Genomic DNA, 18,545 nt, shown 5'->3' on the forward strand with positions numbered 1-18,545 from the left:
CGGCTTTCTGGTTACGAGATCGAGTCTAATAAGACGGTGTTAGCATCATTCACATTACGACGAATATAGCATACCAAACGTTTCGTTGGAGGCTCTTCAGACTCTGATTCTGTTAAGGGGGGCAAGTCGCTGTCATCCTCCACCTTCGTTTTCTGGATAGATAAAAAGGTGAACACATCACAAGTGACGCAAGGGCATGCACGAACTTTTTCCCGTCTTTGGGCTCTCTTCCTGCTTGTCGCAAGTCCAGAAGGAACATTCTGAAGTTCAAGCACAAATGCGGAAGTGCGACCACCTACCGTTATCCATTTGATTGTGGCAGGTTCACCAGACGGCTATTTGGAGCCAATGATAAACATGATTGTATTTGCAACATAGGAGTTCTAGGCCTACCAGTGCCAAATTATGAGAAACTTTCTTGCCTTTACCCTGCGACACAAACTAACTGTTAGCATCAGCTTGTGACGATGCATAGGATGTCATCCTACCCAACGATGTTTAAAAAGCCAATTATCAGGAAATTTTGTGTCATCTGCGTTCGCTTCGACTGCTGTTTCACAAACATAAGACATCTTTTCACGCAGTGCCATCACTTGCTCCTTCGTCAAGGTGTTGCACCTTTGCTCTGGGTGGACGTGAGAATGATAAAGTATCTCATCTGGACGAAGCTGCGTCATTCGTGTATCAACGCAGCAGTTGCCTGTACATACCAGCTACCCAGTTACCAACGCCGGCGCTAAAGGATTGGTCCAGAAGCAGCGCTTTGATTGGGCAAGATCGTTTCACAACAAGCCTGAGGAATTCTTCCAGGGGTGGCATAGACAGAATTGGGTCGAATCCCAGCTCAGAGATTGGCGGTTCTTTTGTTGGCGAGGAACATAGACGGATTCGACCCAGCCTACGAGCATCTAGGAAAGCTAGCTCTATGACATCTGTCGGACTGGCATCAGACACGGTTTCTAGGTGTAGTATGAACTATATATATGAATGATCATGAGGACTCAATTGTGGCCGAGAACTATGCTGAAGCTATGCGCACTTTGACGAAACGGGGAGGCCAGTCTGTCGAAGCCGTCCTTGGTGTTTCTCTATAATATGTCGCCATTTGTCCTTTGACCTTGAGAGTACGATGGTGCCAAAGTCAACAAGTACGTCTACAGGGGCACAAAGCCTTGACTCACCTGCAGCATTCCTGTCATGCCAAAGTGCATGACGGGCATTCGACCTTCACCGCTCAATTCGAGATAGAAAACTTTTCCTAGTAGATTTACTGTTAAGTATCGCACACTGCTGAAGGGAGAGATGAACTTGGGCACCGTAACGTCCGACATTATCTATCGTTCTTCCAGTCAATTCACGAGCCTTGGTGTTGTTTTAAATATCAGTCAAAACCACATGCACATGGTAGATCAAAGCTCACGAATTCTGCGTGAGTAGTACCGGAGTATACGATGTCATCCTCGAATGATTCGACTCGGGCTATTTTCTTGCCCAGACCAACGGTCTTGAAAAGCTTGGATGCTCTTTCTACTTCTGATTTTGACTGATAATGTGATACAGGTGTGAAAGCAAATCCACTACGCACCTGGAAGTTCTGGCATAGCGTCTGGGGTGGCCTGGGGCGGAGTCGGTTTCGGAGTTGGCCGTAGTCTGACCGCGGTTCGGTGCAGAACCTCGTGAACCCGGTTCGAACCCGAACCGCACCTTCAGGTTCAGGTGCGGTGCAGGTTCAGGTTCGCTGTAGCTACGTGGGTGCAGGTTCGAGGTTCGAACAAGGCCAGATGGGTGCACCCGAACCTGAACCCCGAACCACTATACATTTTTAACTGCTCTTATTAGGACTTTTATACATATCTTTGAGATGCCTTTCTGTACTATTTATCATTTAGGTCTATTTCTGGTGCATCTTTTCTACTTTGCACCTCCTTTGGCCACGTTTGCGATGGAATTGAGTCATGGTTAGCGTTGGTGATGTCATACTCATTGATGAGTTCACTCATATCTGGCCTTAAATGACATTTATTGGGTGATATACTATAAGTTGAATAAATATACAGTATAATAGACATTGCTAGAACTATCCCGCCCTGCTGTACAGCATCCAGCCTCGACTTTCTGTCTGCTGCTGCATCGGGAGGTGCAAACCCGGTGCACCTTGAACCGCACCTGAACCCGCGGGTTCGGTCACATGATCGCACCGAACCGAACCTGCACCGAACCGAACCCCGGTCAGTCTAGTTGGCCGTCGACGGTCGACGCGTCTCGGTAGCACCGTGGCGTCGCCAGTAAGTAATTGGGGTAATTGGAAAAGACCGGATCTATAACTTTTGTGGTTCTGGTTAAGTTCTGGTATCTATTTTACTCATAGAAAAGCCCAGCTACTCCTTCCCTTTCCGTCGAGAAAATGCACTTGACATAGCGATAATTTACCGTAATTATAGCTACCAATGTCAACGCCTACGATATGTAAGATGTCCTGTCGAATAAATAACTGCCGTCCTGCGATATAATATTAATAATGGGTGCTTCCCGGACAGCCACTTCGGGCCCAATGAAGCGGACCTCGGACTTGAGGATCTCCGCCGGCTAGTTACGGTTTTGATTGCTTTCCCAGGTTACCTTTCCTTTTGCCTCTCCACTCATTGTCGCTCCTCTGTGTAGGATAGACCCAGACGTTTTCGGTAGATAACTTTGGCATTGATATTCAAGTGTTCCAAGGTCGTCTAGCGCTGCCAGGGAGTTGAAAGCCCTTTCGGAGTACGTCCGTCGGTGTTCACCAGGTACGTCCAATCCTTCTGTCATTTGTTTTACCATTGTTTCCATCAACCAATGCATTTGCTAGTTACTAGAGAGATGAGTGCAAACACATACCCCTCACCAGCATCGTCGGCAACACAGTCCAATGTTGAGCCGGCGCTAGTGGCGCAACCTCCAGCAACCACGTCTCGAGCGCCAGATCATTATCAAACGCAGTCAAACCTTCAGCACGCATCTACGGCATTGCAAGCAGCATACCGCCGAATCCGACAAGTGAGGAGAAGCCTACTGGAGCTGTCGGACGCCATTCCCACTCGCGATTGGGAAAACAGAGTCGAAGGCGACTCTGAACTGAGGCCCAGACACGATGCTATCATGCTTACAGGCTCCATGTTCGATGATTCCGGCGAATCCTCAGATGAGCCCTTTGAAGTCGACAGACTTCGAGACGCCTTGCCTGCGATGGAGGGTCGGGACATTGGGCGACAATCTGAACCAGCGCGGTCAAACCTGTATTTTGATTTTGTTCGCGAAAATGACATACCAGACGTCCCTTCCCGTTATAGTCGTCTTCCCCTCGCGCCGCTGGGCTCCATTTCAGAGAGCACGACTCCGCCACCGGCACCGGCACCTCCTCCGCTCATCCTGAATTCGCCTATCAGCCCTCCTCGTTTGCCACGAAGGTCATTGCTTGAATCGGGCCTGCTACGTCGTCGGGAACTCAGTGACGACCCTAGTACAACCACTGGCCGTCGTGTTGCGGCTCTTGAAGCGGCAGGTTCAAGTAACTATGCCGATTCACCCGTTGCGATATCAGCGTCCGACGAGTCTTTGTCATTACCTCTTTCTGCCGAGCGTGATTTTGAACATTTACGTTCAATTGTGCGCCAGCGTCGTTCTGATCCGGGTGTATCGGCCAGAGTAGACTTGCTACTTGAAAATATCCGTCGGACAAATGGCGACCGACCTACTCGGAGCTTGGACACACCTAACGCAAGAAATGGAAGCCAGAATACATCAAACCCCACTCCGAGAACCTCTTATGGCTCTCGTAGGTTTAGATATTCACGACCAACATCTATGCAGTCCCCAGTGTCTCCCTCCTCAGACAGATTATCGTTGTTATCAAACTTCTCCATCCAAAATCTGCCGACTCCAACGTCTTCCATTCTCACACATCCGCCCATTCTATTCGACGAGCCCTTAAGTTATGTCCAACCATCAGATTCCAACTCCCAGTCACGTAATGTATTGGATCGAGATGGGATGGAGGACCAGGACAGAAGAGGATACTACATTAGTCGACGACTCAATTCAGAAGGACAAGAACATGTACACAATGTTCAGGTTGATTGGTCCGATGATGCCATGGCTTGGTTGATGCCCACAAGAGATCGGCTTCAGCAGGATCAATCGGCACAAAGTCGGATTCATACCCGTCGACCTAGGGATGGTACTATCATTGGTCCAAGGATGACAACGTCTCCCCCACCGGAACCTACAACTCATCGGCGTCATTGGGGTGAGCCAACCACTTGACTATCTCTATTCAAGCACTAACTTGCCTTTCAAGCGCGCCTTGATGCAGATGGTAATGAGATTCCTTATGACGAGGAAGAGGAGATCGAGCGTAATCGTCTCCACCAACGCCTTCGAACACACGAACGTCGTTTGACGACACAGCCAATCATCGAGCCTTCTTCACAACGACTATCTGATCTGATTCCCGTTACTCAGACGTCCATTTATGCCGACGAGGATGCCACTATCTATCGACGGCCTCGTGTCAGGCTTGGTCGTCTAGAAGGTGGCGATCCTTTTGAATATAATCGGACATCTCTAGACCTTTCGCCTGGCCAATACGATTATCTCTATCCTAGCCGGCATACCGCGCCTTCGAATGAGGGTCCGGAGTATTATGGTTCAGATGTCCCGTTCTATGTCGACCCTTTACCCATGCCTCTATCGGAAATGGTTTCGTCTCCGTCGTTGCGACGAAAGAAGAGCGCCGTTCGAGTTCATAAGAACGCCAGCCTTGCAGGGAGATAACATTGCATGACCTGTTTCCCTCCTGACACCTCTAACTTATTTACTCAGACTGTTCTTTCTCGGTACATATGCATCATGTACACATTCTTTCGTTGGAAACATTGAATCCGTTCCGTTCATTAAGCTTAGTTTCATTTGCAGTTACGGTGTTTTCTTCTTCCATTCAATCGACTTCGCATATACTTACTTCCTATCATCATTGGTTACTGTTACATGTGTAAGGTTTGAGCATTGTATTCCAATGATCATACATTTTCTTCATTTGCCTGAGGTGCCTGAGTCGCCTTGAGGTCTCTAGGCAAGGAAGGAAAGGCAAGGCAGGCAAGCCTTGAGTCACGCGCCCTACTGTCCCTACTGTCGACCGCAGCGGGCCGTCCACTCCGATCACTGTTTTTTCATTGCTTCATGGAGGTATGATAGAGTTCTCTGAAAGGATTACTCACAGCACTCAAGTTAGGTGGTAAACACGCGGTCGGCCCTATTGTCAAACTTTGAAGTACTATCTTTGTTACGCGAACTCGAGAACGACCATCTTGCACGCACGAAAACTGCCTTGCGAATAAAAAAGGAGGAAGAAGCTGCTGGTGTTGTTTCTTCGATCGTACCAGGGGAGAAACACCCAAGTAATGTTGAAGTCATTCATAATCTGCGGACAATCGAAGTTGAGGTGCGCTTGGACGGCCTTTTCCCCCCTGCGTTCCCTCTGACTGTATTTCCAGGCAATCCAGTACCTATCTGCAGAATATCAGCCCACCAAGTCCCAGACGGAGCAAGGCATCACGCGGGTTGTAAAGGACCTCGATAAGTACTCCTTGACGAAAGCAGAGAAATTGCAGGTGGTAAATCTCGCTCCCACTTTACCCGTGGAGCTCTACGTGGTGTGTTCTCAAGATTTTCTGTACGATGCTTCTGTATTGAATCTGTCTCCTCAAAGATTGTAGAAGACCTCGAGGATCGGTTAGGAGAATCCATGGAAGAAATCCTTGCGAACGTTCAGTCTTCGTTATCTTCCTCGGCGAGCACGACGACGGAAATGAATTCATATCCATCTACTGTCCATGAGGAGTTTGAGCCAGCAAACGAGGAAGACACGTCGTTCTGGGATGCTGAAGGCGACGTCGATACTGAGATACAGTTTGATGATACGGGAGAAGGTGCTGGAGTCGAGGGCGATCTTGATGTCGAAGACGACTAAGTGAGAGCATATTTCTCTTGTATCTTGTCCCTTCATATGTATCAGTTAGACAAGCATCTGTCCCATTTCCTCCATAATATGTAATACAGCGCTGTTATAACACAGGACCTTGCATCAAGCAAGAGGAAAGTACAGCAAGCGCGTCATTCACCGATAATAAGCCGTACATTGCATACTTCTAAAATCATAAAAATAGAGGGGGAGCCCAAAAATCCACCGACCCAAGGAAAAAAGGGCTACGCAACGACCGCCATTCTCCTGACCTTGAACCAATTGCGAAACTCTCGTGCACTACTTTTTATGCTGCCGGATATGCTTCTCAGACTCTTGGCACTGAGAACGCTCTTCCCGCCGCTGCTCCTGGCACTCCGGAAGCTTTCATACGAAGGCGCGCTTCGCAAGTGAGAAATCGATGCGGCCCTGGTTAATGTCGCGGGCGGCGAAGGTATAGTAGATACCGAAGGTGGAGATCCCAGCACAAAAGGACCAGAAATCGAGGGACGAGCTTTGATGGACCGTGAAGACGCCGACGAAGAACTACGCTTCAGACTGACTAGCCGCCTCAGGGACCCTGTCTCGTCTTTCCTTTCTTCGAGGCATCCATGATCCGTTACGGACTCAGACTCTGTGCCTTCAGCATCATCGTCCTCTTGGTCAAACCCAAGAATCCTCCCCAACATAGGTGAGTATGCTCCTCCCTCCTCGGTCTCCGATTCCGTCTCGTCTGCATCACTGTTCTCGTCCGGTGTCGCCCAGTCCCAATTTAATTCCGAATGACAGATACTAGCATAGTGAACAGTAGGCATGTCCACAAACTTGACTGATTTATTGCTACTTCCGCTCCGTTTTCGACTCTGATGTGGTCGCGAGACCATGACCGATGTCGAGTGTTTATCGGTGGACGTGGAAGATGAGCTCGTCGTCAGGATAGATCTCGGAGGGTATGGGTTTTGCATCATATCCAAAGGTGATGAAGAATATAAAGACGTGGGAGTTATGGGCGTGGGTGGGCGTGACGAGGATGATGTAGATATCGTTGACGAGGACGCTGACCGGCTTTGCAACGGCTCTGTTGCGGTAGTGTGATGAGACCCAGAGGACAACTTGGATGAAAGCGGGGATGATGGACGAGAATCAGAGTTGTCCCACTGGGGGTAGCCGTTGTTGCTGGTCACAAGCGCGTCGTCCTCAGATATACGAGAACGTAAGTGGTGCGGAGACCAGAAAGAGGAAGGCGGGGAGGGAGGCGAAAATCTGGTGTCCCTGTTCGAAGCTCGATAATTTGAATGACAGCCGGAAGGGAGCCTGTGTTCTAGACAAGGCCCGGGACGTCCGGATGTAGGGGACGGAAGAGGCGAATGCGGTCGAGGGTTAACGTTAATACGCGATTGAAATTTCGGAGAATCAGATGAAGACTTCGGGCTACGGTATATCCATTCTCGATGTTTCGATGCCTGCTTCCGTGGGGGCGTTGAATTGACATTTGGAAATAAGTCAACTTCAATCGGTCTGTTAGCAAGGAGAAGAGCGTGAGTCGTACGTCCGTTTCTTGGCACCTTCGTTCGCGAAGACGCGGGAGAACCGGCCCTGAGGTATGGAGAAGATGACGAGGCAGCCGCAAGAGGTGTGGAAAGACTTGGTGGCGCCTGTCCACAGGTATGTCAAACTATGAATTTTGATGGATTCCAAACTTACAACCGCATATTCCAGACTAGAACAGTCTGGATCTGCTGCTTGATAAGCATCTTCGTTAAGTTTCGGGATCGCTTTGCCTCTGCTGCACTTGGTCGATCTCTGGTAATTACGACGCGGCATACCCCTTGCTCTTAGCAGGGTAAGGGAATCGTTGATGCCAACGGGAGCCGGTGGCGGTGAACGGGACCGCTTGGATGGCTGTATTGACACACTCAATAACGGAACGAGGAAAAAGAGGTATCCTTACGATAGGGATTGGGGAGGTAGGACTGGGTAAAGTGTCTTGGGTAAAAGTAGAACAGGCAGCAAGCCATCTAATTTCGTCGCTGGTAATGGAACTTCGCGAGTTGTTGTCCTATTAACGGTAAGGGTCAGTGGGACACATCGACCACCACATAGCCGGATACCCCGCACCTTGAACATGAACGCAATGTTCGGTGACCGGAGCGAAAGAAAGAGAGCGGCGTAAAACAAACAGTGAACGAAGGAAGTTGGCTCACAGACAGGTGCGACAGCAATGCTGAAGAGAGGGACAAAGGGTCGATATATAAGTAGACATACCTAAACCTTGCGATTTACACGTGTGCAAGGGTAATAGAACCTCGCGTATGGAGTAAAGAGCGAGGCGATTAGATGGATCAGACGCATGTCGAACACGATGCCAAATAGGAAGTAAAGGGTGTATAAGATGTCTATATCATGTGTACTTTGAGGAGTCATACACCGCGGGGAAAAAAAGGAGGACGACTAGGAATATTCTCAGCCGTAGATGCAGCGATGCACCGTGAGGTAAATGCCTACAGAATCCGCACCATTACAGTCTGGGACGTTCGGCATGGAGTCCACTCCAGATGCCCCTGGTGGCTTCCGTCGAGCTTTCCACCGGTTTCTTCAGGGCTCTGATCTTGGCGCCCGATGAATCGAGGAGAAGCTCTACTTTTTTTTCAATGCCGGTGACTTCGAAGCCATTCAGCGGGATGACTTTGTCGCGATTGTTGACTGCGAGTATGATCACGGAGAGAATCTCGGAAAAAGAACATAACATACCGTAGTACCCACGAACAATGGGCTCCTTGTAAGTGCGTTGCCTGACCACGACCTCTACATGGGGGTTGGCGCACGCCAAAGATTCAAGGTGATTGAGAATGTATGTGCGAGTATTTGCAGAGGAAGGCCATTTGTCACAGTACTCGAAGACAAGCTTCCGAATTTGTGGGAGAAATATTCCATGGCCATTGGCAGGGTACGACCTCAACTGTCCCCGGAGGAGCACGGCGACCATGGTGGACGACGAGGGCGACGGGCGCAATGGTGGGCTCGATGTTGCGGGTGAGTGTCGGAGTTTGAATAGGTATAGTCGGAGTTTTGATAGATTGAGACACCGGTTCTCCTTAGCACGTACCAGCTGGGAAATCCAAAAACATCAAGACGCGACGCGCGCGTACATGGCTCGCGCTACTCGATCCTCTGCTTCCACCGACAGGCTCGACGACGCCGCAACTACCACCCAACTATCTGCCACATCATCGGCTGCCGTTCTTAAGAAACGAAAACGTCGCTCAAATTCACCAGAAAATGACGCCCAACCAGTGGCCAAACAATCTCGGACCGAGCTTTCTGAAAAAGAACAGATGCCTTTGCCATCACCGCTATCCCTCAAAGATGTTGGAGAGGTGCCTCTTGGGTCGGAGGATGCTGCCAAGATTCTCGATGTCTTGAAAATGTTTGTTTTCTTTCTACTCATGAAGCCATGGAGCTCACTGTCGTCAATGTGCAGGACCGATACACAGGGCTTGCTCGACCGCCTCTTTCCTCTTCCGAACGATCCTTCATCTTCTTCAAATCCTTCATATTCGCTCAGATTCTTGCTACAGAATTCGCCACATCATCCCCTGTCTCTTCTCCGAGTGTGTTGCCAGTCCTCCTCAGTTTTTGTTTCTGCTCACACACTTTATAGTCGGCTGTACACAACCTATTTCCTATCTCCTCCAAGTCTCGAGCACTACCATCTTCCCCTGCATCGCGGCAGATTCAGTTCTGTAATCTCGCCCTCTCTCTCCTGGATGAAGCTTCCACCCGTTCCCTGCAATTTCCGTTGGAGGCTGACTCCATTTTCCCAGCAGATGCAGAATCACTACATGACGAGTTACCTGCAACGTCAGCCTCTGTTAACCAACCCTCGCGCAAGTATGCACTTATACAGCATCTTCCTCAAGGCGACTATTGGTCTTCTCTGAATTCGACTTTACCCACTCCGTCCTCTGGGGATACTCGCGAGCTGAAGGATCTACCCACTGGATATGCAGAGCTGGTGTCCATATTTCCTTACCAATACCCCCTTACCCGTACAACACCGCCAAGTCTTGGTTCATATCACAAAAAAGTGATACCATCACAAAAGCAGAAGATGCCTATGCAGAGACGTGCCACTAAAGGCAACTTTCTTGACTACGGCGTCTGGGGAAGCTTCGCGCCTACATTTGAGCTTGAGTATGCCGAGATTGGCAGACATCAGCTTGGTCAAGTTTATTATGGCCAAGAAATGAGGAGGAAGGCCGCTGAAGAAAGGCGAAATAAGCTGCTTCTAGCTGTTAAGAGAATGCACCAAGAGGATCACGCCATGGATGAAGTGGAAAAGATCAAGGAGAGTGGATCGGTCGCGGTTGATGTGGAGAGTGAACTCAAGGATATTCTCCCTCCGGAAGAAGTGGAGAATGTCAAAGCTGCCCTGAACAGCTTGGAAATGCAAAGTTCGGTGGAGGAGCTTCTAGAGCGAAACCGGAAGGCTTTGAATCGGCTCGAAGAACTCCAGCTCCTGCGACTTCAGAAAGAGGATGGAGGTGTGAGTGTTGCCGAAGAAGGATCGGAAGAATGGGAAACAGGTCCGCATCAGGTTCTGATCTTTCTGACTTCATTTTATTTAACGTTTCGTTTAGCGCAAAGTATCTTGGATTCTCTGACTGTTTTAGCATCACTACGACCGCGCGCTTCTGACTGCGAACCTTCTACTCTCATGCCCACCGCAGAAGTCCTTCATTCACTTCAGCGTACCTTGCCTTTGACAGACCCTGCCGGCTGGAATGGAACCCTTCCTGCGGCACAAGCCGTTGCCCTTCGTGACGATTCGACAATCAAATACCGAGCAGGAGCTACCGCTTCAGTACCGGCAATAACGACATCGGCAGCACCAGCACCAGCAACAGCAACAGCAACAGCAACAGCAGCTACTGTTACACCATCCACGTCATTTTCCGGTTTCAACTATCAGTACGCCGCACCCCAGCAAGGTCAGTACCGTGCACCTGGTACAACCGCCTACACCGCTACATATCGACCGGGTTCCGCAACACCTTATTATCCATCCTCGCAATACCAGCAGCCGGCACAAGGAGGTCAGAACGCATATTATAGCGCACAGGCTTATGCTGCTATACAAGCTACTGGTCACCAGCCATATGCCTACACAGGCTGGTTCTCGAGCTTTCAACCGAATACAGGAGGAACCACTTCTGGAAGAGGCACGCCGCAACCGGCCACAAGTGCAGCAGCAATGCCTAGTACTTATGGATCATTTTTTGCCGCGACTCATACGGGTACTGCCGCTGCGACACCACCACCACGGACGCCCGCGGTGGCCAATACGGTCGTTGGTGCGAAACAGGCACAGTGGGCTGCTGGGTACGCACAACAAGCGCCGATGTTGCCGTTACATATGAGGACCGCACAGAATGGAGGGACATATCAGGCAAGCGCAGCTACTAGATGACCAGGCTGGAACTTGAGGCTCCCTGAGATGCTTCAAAGTTATGTATGTCGTGGTTTTAATAACTGCCGCTTCTGCCTTGATATATTTATATTTTCACTTGAAGAAGATAATTTTCGCTTCTTGACAGCACTCGTTTGACGAATAGAACCGAAATAACATACTGTACTTGCATTATACAAAATACGAATTACGCGCTGCTCCTAGACGTTACATTATAACACTATGAGTTATAGATTGAGACTGATAGTACAATGGAAGATGTTCGACGCCGCCTAGTTCCGCGTACAGCCAAGAAAAGGTGAATCAGACACCTCAGCGTCAAGTCTCTCTAGCACACAAAACCACCTCTTCGCTTCCTTGGAGTTAACGTCCTCAAGAAGAGGAAAGTGTAGCCCAAGCTAAGCGCCGACCGTCAAGATGGTATAGATAACGGCGGATCTAGGATGGACGAGAGTGCGTTGGGAAAAGAAGCGAGTTGGAAAAAAAACTGCTTTATAAAGGCCCTGATGGCCTGATGAATGATGTCATGTGTCAAACGCTTCGGTAAATACAACTGGGCAATCTAGTGAAGTGGGAAGTTACAAAAACTAACCAGGAACTGACTCTATTAGTACGTGTATAAAAGAATATGAAGCAAAAGGAACGAATATTATGGTACGAGAGTAGACCAATTAATCTTCCTTCCGGAGTCTCGCCTTGCCTGCTCATGGACATTCGGTGCCAAGTCACACAGATGCCGCATCGTAGGTCGTCCGTGAGGACAATTCCACGGTTGATCCATCGTGCCCATGTGGTGTATGATCTGAAAGCAATGGTCAGGCTGAAACGAAGCAAACGTCAAATGAGCACGCACAGTCGTCATCTGGCCTTTCGTGAGAGGCATCCCGACCATAACACTCTTGCGACAAGCTCGCATAGCAAATATTGCTCGTGCCTTAGAGCAGCGGACCATCGTCCCTGAAGGACGATCATGCATGAGGTGAATAAGTTCTTCGAGGTCTAGGAAGAACTTGTGTTAGGCACGAGCGGAGGCTCAGAAAGTGACTCACCTTTCATATTGAAAACGGTGCTCTTGCTCACAGGTTGCGCTATCAGACGAAGTTTTGAGTCACCCCCTACGTCTTCTACGTTTTCATATTGGTCGCCTCCCTCGACCTCGAACCCATTTTGCTTTAGTATGTCCAGATGCTCTAACGCGAGAAGTTCATCGGCCGCTGTGAGCTCTAGCGGTTGAGGCCTACGTCACAGTAATTATAAGCAGTAGCATTGTAGTAATAGAGGGGAAAGCCACCTAAACAACTTCTGCGATCTAATTTTCGTCGTCTCTTGAAGCGTTTCGAAGTTGTATTTTTCATCAGCAGCATGCTGATCCACGATGAAAAGGTCATCCATCCCATCTTCACCCTTCCGTCTCCGGGTCACAATGAATCCGAGATTAAACTGCCCCACTATGTCCATTTCGGAAAAGTCGGACTTGGATATGACGCGGGATAGAGCGGCCTCATCGTTGTTGTCGAACTCACCTTTCTTCGTTAAGGAAGATATCGAATCACGAGAGCAGTTCGAGGCCGCTTTCCATCGCTCGGCTACACCAGAAAGGTCAAATCGAAGTCCCATATCACCCTCTCCATCTTGTGATGTTCGAACAACTTCCGGGCGGGAGATGGGCCGGGACTCCTGTGAAGATGAAGGGGTCATCACTTCCATCGGAGCTATATCCTCATCGTCAGAGACGAGATCGATGGCTTGAGAGTCACTTGTAGTCATTATATCATTCGTCGTCTCGCCAATGTCTTTTACCCGTGCAATTGGTGTAACATCACCCTCATCGCCTTGACCCGCATCTGTAGCTTTAACATTGTCCTCGGAATCATCCACTGCGTCTTCTTCAACCTCCTCCGTGGCTTGTGTTACTACGCTTCCGCTTCGAGCAAATCCGACAAGCATGCTTCGGAAGGTCAACATAGCCTGTTTGCTCTTCTTTTCTTCCTCCTTCTTGGCCTCGACCGCCTTTGTTTTGAGCTTATTTTGATCGGTGGTCAATGATGCGGAGGGAACGCTCTTTACCGATCCAGGTTGATCGTCAGTGTTCTCTGAAATTTTACCAGCCCCTCGGGCCCATGATGCGAACAACGTGTTTATGACCACCTCTTTGTCTTGGCCTTTCCGACTTGTGACCGACGGCACCGCCAGGTATGGTACACTTTTCGAGGAAGGCGCTGAGGATGGTTCGACATCCAAAATGATTCTTTGCGGAGGTGCAATTTCGGTCGACGAGGGCCTGGAAACAGAAGAGGGACATCCGGATGGAGAAGTTTCCACGTCAGTCAACGAGAGTATACTCTGGCATTCCACCTCGCTATCCGCATTCATCTCATTCATAGCTGAGAAGGTAGGAGGCTGAGAATGAGAACTTGAGCTAAGAACTGAAGATGTTGTTTCGCTGATGCCGACATCTGGTGAGAAACCCTGTTCAGAAGTTACCGTTCGTGACCTTGTCCTGCGTCTCTCGATTTCGGTATCCTCTAGTGATATCGTCCTCCCTCGCTTTTTGGTGCTCAATAGGCCCTGCATTTCCGCAATAGACTCATGCCGTTGCGAGTTGCCTCTCTGCGCTAATGATCCGGTGTTAGATCGAATTTGTTGTGAGCTCCCGACCTCGTACGTAGAACTTCCAGATGTGAAGAATGTTTGTAGCTTTGACTACAGAAATATTAGACGGAACGGACAAACGGAGAGAGGAAATCACCTTCAGGCCTTCCAATATAGCGACTTCATTATGCAGGAAGAGTGTTCTCTTATCAGGGGTCACATTCACGTCATAGGTATCTTAGATTGAAAGTGAGTGATATCACATAGAACAGGTAGAACGCTAAGTATACCAGTGGGTATCTCGAAATCAGCCACAACAAAAGGAGCCTGGGAGGCGGTATTATGATTGGGGGTAAATGAGCGATAAACTTCATTGATCGTTTTCTGCATCTGGAAGAGAAAATAAGAGGAGGACAATGGCAAAGACGCATATATACTTTGGCCAATCCACAGGGACGTCCATTGACATAGAGGAACTGCCTGTCAGTGCTACTCCTGCCACACCCAGGGGCTGAGATTAGACCACGAATGTGGACTTCGACCTCGCTCGTCCTTGAATCAGTTTCCTTTGTTTTTCCATGTCTGCGAATCTGAACGCGGGGAATTGAATATGACACGTCTAAGTCTTGTACACCGTCAAGAGACTTGCTGCCCCAGAGAGCAATCACAGACGCTCGTAACGATGGTAAGCCTTGAGTTTGAATGGGAGTAGACTTCTGTCTAAAGTTCGCGTCAAAACGTTACCGCAATGTGCATAACATGAACGCCTACCCTTTATCTATTTGGTTACTGACGAGAAGTCTGACGCCATTCTGCTTTGCGCACGGAACTAATGCGTATGCCTGGAGGAGGGATAACGCTTTACCGTATTCTCGTTTGGCGTTTCGCTCGAATTCCTTTCGCCGAACTGGTAGTGGGGCAAAGAGATTGAGAAGTGTTATTGTCGTTCCGCGCTATAAAGAATGAATGGAGATGGTCGTTTAAGAGGAAAAATAGACACACCTGCCTCGCAGCCCTTTTCTTTGATTTGATTTTTCCAGTCTTATCAAGGTCAAGGATGACGCCTATAGGATCGTCCGCACGCGTCGTTACGGTCACACTCTCACACATCGCACACAAGGATGACACGGCCTCTCCACGAAAACCAAATGATGATACAGTTGAAAGCTCATCAAACGAAGAAAGTTTTGAGGTGTGGTGCTTTAGACCTGCAATATCGATGACACTCTGATATTGATGAAGAGGAGACATACTCACCAATACTCTCCCAGTCATCCTCTGCCACTCCGGATCCATTATCGATAACCTCCACACTCTTGATTCCATAATTTTTGAACTTGACCTCTGTGGATAAGAAATTAATGTCGCGTGACGGCAGAAGTGCCTGAAGTTAACCTATACTTCCTGCTCCAGCATCGAGACTGTTCTCTACAAGTTCTTTCACGGCTGTCTCGAGGGAGGTAACGACTTGGTTTGAGGTAATCTGGTGTATTGACGCGGTGGGAAGAGCGGTAATCGTTGGCATTGCCCTTGTGGGCTTTCCTGGGTGGTCCAGTGAATGAGCGCGACAAGCTTTGATGCCGAGACGGGTGCCGAGCCCCTCACGGTCATCCCCGATTCTTTCCGAAGAATGAGGAAACGACAGAGGGTTATAGAAAGCCGTAACTGGTCGTGAGTTCGTCGTAAACGCGGGTTCCAAGGGTAAGGAGCGTTTTCGTAGGCCTCTGCAGGCTCGTCAAGGCTAACTGGCATCGCCACGTCACCTTTAGGCTCCGCCTAGAAGCGCCGCTTCATCCGGGAGAGTGAGGCCTTTGCTCTGTCTCAGTTTTCGGTGCCAGAATTCTGGCGGAGGTCGAAAAACTGAGAGACATCGGGGCAGTTTGTCTCACTTGCACCCATTCTTCTCCCCGCAATCCAAGGTGAGCTGAGCTTCGCTCGCTCCCTCAGCTTTACACTCATTACAAACCCTTCATACCAGGTTGCACAGTAGGCTTTGCCTACTTATTTATCCTCTTACTCTACAAGCCTTTAATCAGCCCCCGTGTGCCTGGTGAGGCTCCGCCTCTTCCCTAGCTTTCAATCCGGTGATCTTAACTAGCCATCAGAAGTTTTCACCGTTTCGCTTTTTCGTTCATTTCTCCTTCGAAATCTAAATATCATTCATGCCGGACGAACGAAGCACTGATAATGTTGCTGCACTTGCTAAGAAATGTGAAGATCTTCTCAAAGGTTGCGTCAACGGAGATTTCGATGTCGAAGACTTTGCCCTCAAGCTTCGGGCTTTGGGGATCACTCCCGAGGTCGCGGCCGACTATGTCCAGCAACTGCAGCAGCGTCTCACACAAGCTGGTCCCAAAAGATCAGGAGACAATTGGCAAGACGACGACGATGAGGGCAATGGTGACGAAGATGACGCTGACACGCCAGAACGAGGGAGGACACCAGCAGGTCTCACCGCAGAACAAGTCGAAAATTTCCGGAGGGAACGAGAACAGAGGTTGGCCATGGAGGCAAAGGAGCGAGAGGCTAATAGACTGCGTGCGGTCGAAGACGCGGCCTGGGCAAGTCTGCATGCGAAGCTCCGCACACTCAAGACTGCAGGATCGCTGGCGAAGCCTGGCACAGATGCCACAAGCTTACTTGCCGGTCTTCTTGGTCTCGACACATTCTCTGCTCAGAAGTCAACTTCAATCTCTTCTACTGTTCTCGCGCAAGCACCGCACATTGCGACACTTGTCTCATCTGGCATCTCTGACCCACATATTGCGGAGACGTTCCGTCTCCGCCAACTCTATGCCACTGAGAAGTCTTTCGACAACCTTATCGCCTTCCTTCAGGCCCTTCCTCTCAAGGAGCCCATTGCTCGCCCATTCTGGCGTCTTATCATCCAGGACCACTACGTTGACTTCCCGAAGTTCTTCGCCTCCATGGATCGAGGCTACGACCACAATGAGGATGCTAAGGAATTATTTGCAGGTTTTGCGATCGTTAAAAAGGACACCTCATCTGCAAAACGACCAGTTACGTCCGAGGCGGACTGGTATCGTGTTTTTGACGCCTGGTCGAAGGGTGTTGTGTCCCTCTACCCTCATCGAGAGGCTGAGCTTAGCACTTATCGTGAGACTGTTGTCGAACTCTTTAGGGCTGTCCCGCATGACCCAGCAATTGCGATTCGCTTTGATGAAGATATTCGGTCACGCTATGCAAAACGCCCTTTCAGGATGGATCTCAAGAATGAGGTCCAGATCCCGTTGCTATCTCAGATCTTCCGCCCAGAGATTACGCAGCGCAATACGAAGCGCCCCTCCTCTTCCTCCTTCCCAAATCCGAAGCGTGCGGCAGTACCTTGCGAGAATTGGAACCTGGGGTATTGCACATTGGAGCCGTGCACGAATCGTCGTCGCCATGGCACCTGTAGTGAGTGTGGAGCTAACCACCGAGCAAAAGACAACAGCGATTGTGCCTCCCTCCTCCAGGCCCGCCGTCGTACAAGGTTTGGAAGAGGAACAGGTAGCATCGTAGGGTAGCAGCAGCAGCGGAAGGTCCTAAATCGCTGGCAGGGACGAAGCGTAAGCAAGATAATCAAATTGCGGGTCCTCGCTTCAAGCGTGGTTATATATGGTCCGAATCATCATCCTCTTCACCTATGCAGCCTGTTTTCCCCAGCGGCAGCCTCTACTGAGTCTGCATCTCCTCTACCATCACCCCCTGAACAGTTGCTTAACGATCCGCAACTATACAGTCTACCCTTGGCCGCTCTCAAAGATTATATACTTGTTGATACTCCCTTTAACGTTGACCGGCTTGAGAACATTCTCTCGCTACACCCTAATAAACCTTTTGTCGATTCAGTTATCAGAGGCCTTCGAGATGGCTTCTGGCCTCTTGACCTTGGAGAATGGGAGGAGTCTAGCAGGGATAACTCAGAAAACTATGCATCAGACCCTGCGGATCTTGCAGAGATTCGAGCATTTAGAGATCGCGAGGGTTGCTGCCGGCCGATGGTCCCCCTGCGCTACCGCTAATTTCCAACTCTTGCCCGGATGAAAGTCTCACCAATGTTCGGAGTGTGGCAAGAGGGAAAGCCAAGGGTGGTTACTGACCATACCCGGCCTCTGGTCTCAATGCTGGAATTCCTCCTGAAGAAGCTCATGTGAAATACGACGACATGCACCCTTTTGAGAAGCACTGCATAATGCACTGCATAATGCTCGGACAGCGTTATCCTGATGCAGACTTCATCCTTTACAAGAGTGACGTCGCAAAAGCCTTCCTGAATCTGCCAGCACATCCTCTCTGGCAAATCCGACAGGTTGTCATTGTCGACGGCCGGTATCACATTGTTCGACGACTAGTCTTCGGTAACCGGGCATCACCTCGCATCTGGTGCTCAGTGTCCGGTCTGCTTTGCTGGATCGGAATCTATAAGTTGAACATTCCGGACCTCCATGTTTATATGGATGATTTTTTCGGATGGGACTTCGCAAATAA

At 49.5% G+C, this 18,545-nt stretch overlaps 7 protein-coding genes across 7 annotated transcripts; 3 read left to right on the plus strand and 4 right to left on the minus strand.

Annotated features, from left to right (window-relative positions):
* Positions 1 to 11: 11 nt before the first annotated feature.
* Positions 12 to 1,534, minus strand: EV420DRAFT_1261532 (AtMMH-1; the record flags this gene model as incomplete). The annotated part of the gene is made up of 8 exons (XM_060467072.1): positions 12 to 335; positions 358 to 429; positions 489 to 658; positions 711 to 975; positions 1,040 to 1,117; positions 1,182 to 1,258; positions 1,317 to 1,362; positions 1,421 to 1,534. Coding segments are annotated over 8 exons (1,146 nt in total), but the record flags the coding sequence as incomplete, so codon positions are not given.
* Positions 1,535 to 2,583: 1,049 nt separating this feature from the next.
* EV420DRAFT_827679 (uncharacterized protein) lies at positions 2,584 to 5,111 on the plus strand. The gene is made up of 3 exons (XM_060483624.1): positions 2,584 to 2,780; positions 2,843 to 4,279; positions 4,331 to 5,111. Exons 2-3 carry the CDS (start codon positions 2,854 to 2,856, stop codon positions 4,804 to 4,806), a joined length of 1,902 nt encoding a protein of 633 aa, XP_060337213.1. The 5' UTR covers positions 2,584 to 2,780; positions 2,843 to 2,853; the 3' UTR covers positions 4,807 to 5,111.
* Positions 5,112 to 5,123: 12 nt separating this feature from the next.
* On the plus strand, positions 5,124 to 6,112 carry EV420DRAFT_1511377 (RNA polymerase Rpb4-domain-containing protein). Its single transcript, XM_060471573.1, has 4 exons — positions 5,124 to 5,217; positions 5,264 to 5,473; positions 5,526 to 5,684; positions 5,741 to 6,112. The coding sequence occupies exons 1-4, from the start codon at positions 5,212 to 5,214 to the stop codon at positions 5,999 to 6,001; spliced, it is 636 nt and encodes a 211-aa protein (XP_060337214.1). The 5' UTR covers positions 5,124 to 5,211; the 3' UTR covers positions 6,002 to 6,112.
* A 7-nt stretch (positions 6,113 to 6,119) lies between these two features.
* EV420DRAFT_827659 (uncharacterized protein) lies at positions 6,120 to 8,287 on the minus strand. Its single transcript, XM_060483623.1, has 4 exons — positions 8,111 to 8,287; positions 7,944 to 8,051; positions 7,697 to 7,894; positions 6,120 to 7,647 (listed from the first exon to the last, which is right to left on the minus strand). Exons 1-4 carry the CDS (start codon positions 8,117 to 8,119, stop codon positions 6,238 to 6,240), a joined length of 1,725 nt encoding a protein of 574 aa, XP_060337215.1. The 5' UTR covers positions 8,120 to 8,287; the 3' UTR covers positions 6,120 to 6,237.
* A 223-nt stretch (positions 8,288 to 8,510) lies between these two features.
* EV420DRAFT_1636966 (thioredoxin-like protein) lies at positions 8,511 to 8,978 on the minus strand (the record flags this gene model as incomplete). The annotated part of the gene is made up of 2 exons (XM_060476653.1): positions 8,511 to 8,695; positions 8,744 to 8,978. The coding sequence occupies 2 exons, from the start codon at positions 8,976 to 8,978 to the stop codon at positions 8,511 to 8,513; spliced, it is 420 nt and encodes a 139-aa protein (XP_060337216.1).
* A 113-nt stretch (positions 8,979 to 9,091) lies between these two features.
* On the plus strand, positions 9,092 to 11,674 carry EV420DRAFT_1326872 (uncharacterized protein). Its single transcript, XM_060468762.1, has 4 exons — positions 9,092 to 9,419; positions 9,474 to 9,603; positions 9,654 to 10,578; positions 10,633 to 11,674. The coding sequence occupies exons 1-4, from the start codon at positions 9,142 to 9,144 to the stop codon at positions 11,460 to 11,462; spliced, it is 2,163 nt and encodes a 720-aa protein (XP_060337217.1). The 5' UTR covers positions 9,092 to 9,141; the 3' UTR covers positions 11,463 to 11,674.
* A 241-nt stretch (positions 11,675 to 11,915) lies between these two features.
* On the minus strand, positions 11,916 to 15,790 carry EV420DRAFT_1511385 (uncharacterized protein). The gene is made up of 11 exons (XM_060471574.1): positions 15,450 to 15,790; positions 15,312 to 15,398; positions 15,057 to 15,262; positions 14,826 to 15,007; positions 14,492 to 14,774; positions 14,345 to 14,444; positions 14,212 to 14,291; positions 12,754 to 14,165; positions 12,512 to 12,699; positions 12,316 to 12,461; positions 11,916 to 12,264 (listed from the first exon to the last, which is right to left on the minus strand). The coding sequence occupies exons 1-11, from the start codon at positions 15,577 to 15,579 to the stop codon at positions 12,112 to 12,114; spliced, it is 2,967 nt and encodes a 988-aa protein (XP_060337218.1). The 5' UTR covers positions 15,580 to 15,790; the 3' UTR covers positions 11,916 to 12,111.
* Positions 15,791 to 18,545: the final 2,755 nt, after the last annotated feature.

Source organism: Desarmillaria tabescens (genome assembly GCF_030435595.1).
Source record: "Desarmillaria tabescens strain CCBAS 213 chromosome Unknown EV420scaffold_4, whole genome shotgun sequence".
Taxonomy (NCBI): domain Eukaryota; kingdom Fungi; phylum Basidiomycota; class Agaricomycetes; order Agaricales; family Physalacriaceae; genus Desarmillaria; species Desarmillaria tabescens.

Coding starts and splice junctions, on each gene's coding strand:
- EV420DRAFT_827679 (XM_060483624.1), top strand. CDS start 2,854: ATGAGTGCAAACACATACCCCTCACCAGCATCGTCGGCAACACAGTCC. Junction 4,280..4,330: donor AACTCATCGGCGTCATTGGG/GTGAGCCAACCA, acceptor TTGCCTTTCAAG/CGCGCCTTGATGCAGATGGT.
- EV420DRAFT_1511377 (XM_060471573.1), top strand. Junction 5,474..5,525: donor TGCGGACAATCGAAGTTGAG/GTGCGCTTGGAC, acceptor CTGTATTTCCAG/GCAATCCAGTACCTATCTGC. Junction 5,685..5,740: donor TACCCGTGGAGCTCTACGTG/GTGTGTTCTCAA, acceptor GTCTCCTCAAAG/ATTGTAGAAGACCTCGAGGA.
- EV420DRAFT_827659 (XM_060483623.1), bottom strand. Junction 7,895..7,943: donor CTACCTCCCCAATCCCTATC/GTAAGGATACCT, acceptor GTGTCAATACAG/CCATCCAAGCGGTCCCGTTC. Junction 7,648..7,696: donor CTAGTCTGGAATATGCGGTT/GTAAGTTTGGAA, acceptor ACCTGTGGACAG/GCGCCACCAAGTCTTTCCAC.
- EV420DRAFT_1326872 (XM_060468762.1), top strand. CDS start 9,142: ATGGCTCGCGCTACTCGATCCTCTGCTTCCACCGACAGGCTCGACGAC. Junction 9,420..9,473: donor ATTCTCGATGTCTTGAAAAT/GTTTGTTTTCTT, acceptor GTCAATGTGCAG/GACCGATACACAGGGCTTGC. Junction 9,604..9,653: donor ATCCCCTGTCTCTTCTCCGA/GTGTGTTGCCAG, acceptor CACACTTTATAG/TCGGCTGTACACAACCTATT.
- EV420DRAFT_1511385 (XM_060471574.1), bottom strand. CDS start 15,579: ATGCCAACGATTACCGCTCTTCCCACCGCGTCAATACACCAGATTACC. Junction 14,445..14,491: donor GTCCCTGTGGATTGGCCAAA/GTATATATGCGT, acceptor TTTCTCTTCCAG/ATGCAGAAAACGATCAATGA. Junction 14,166..14,211: donor CTATATTGGAAGGCCTGAAG/GTGATTTCCTCT, acceptor ATATTTCTGTAG/TCAAAGCTACAAACATTCTT.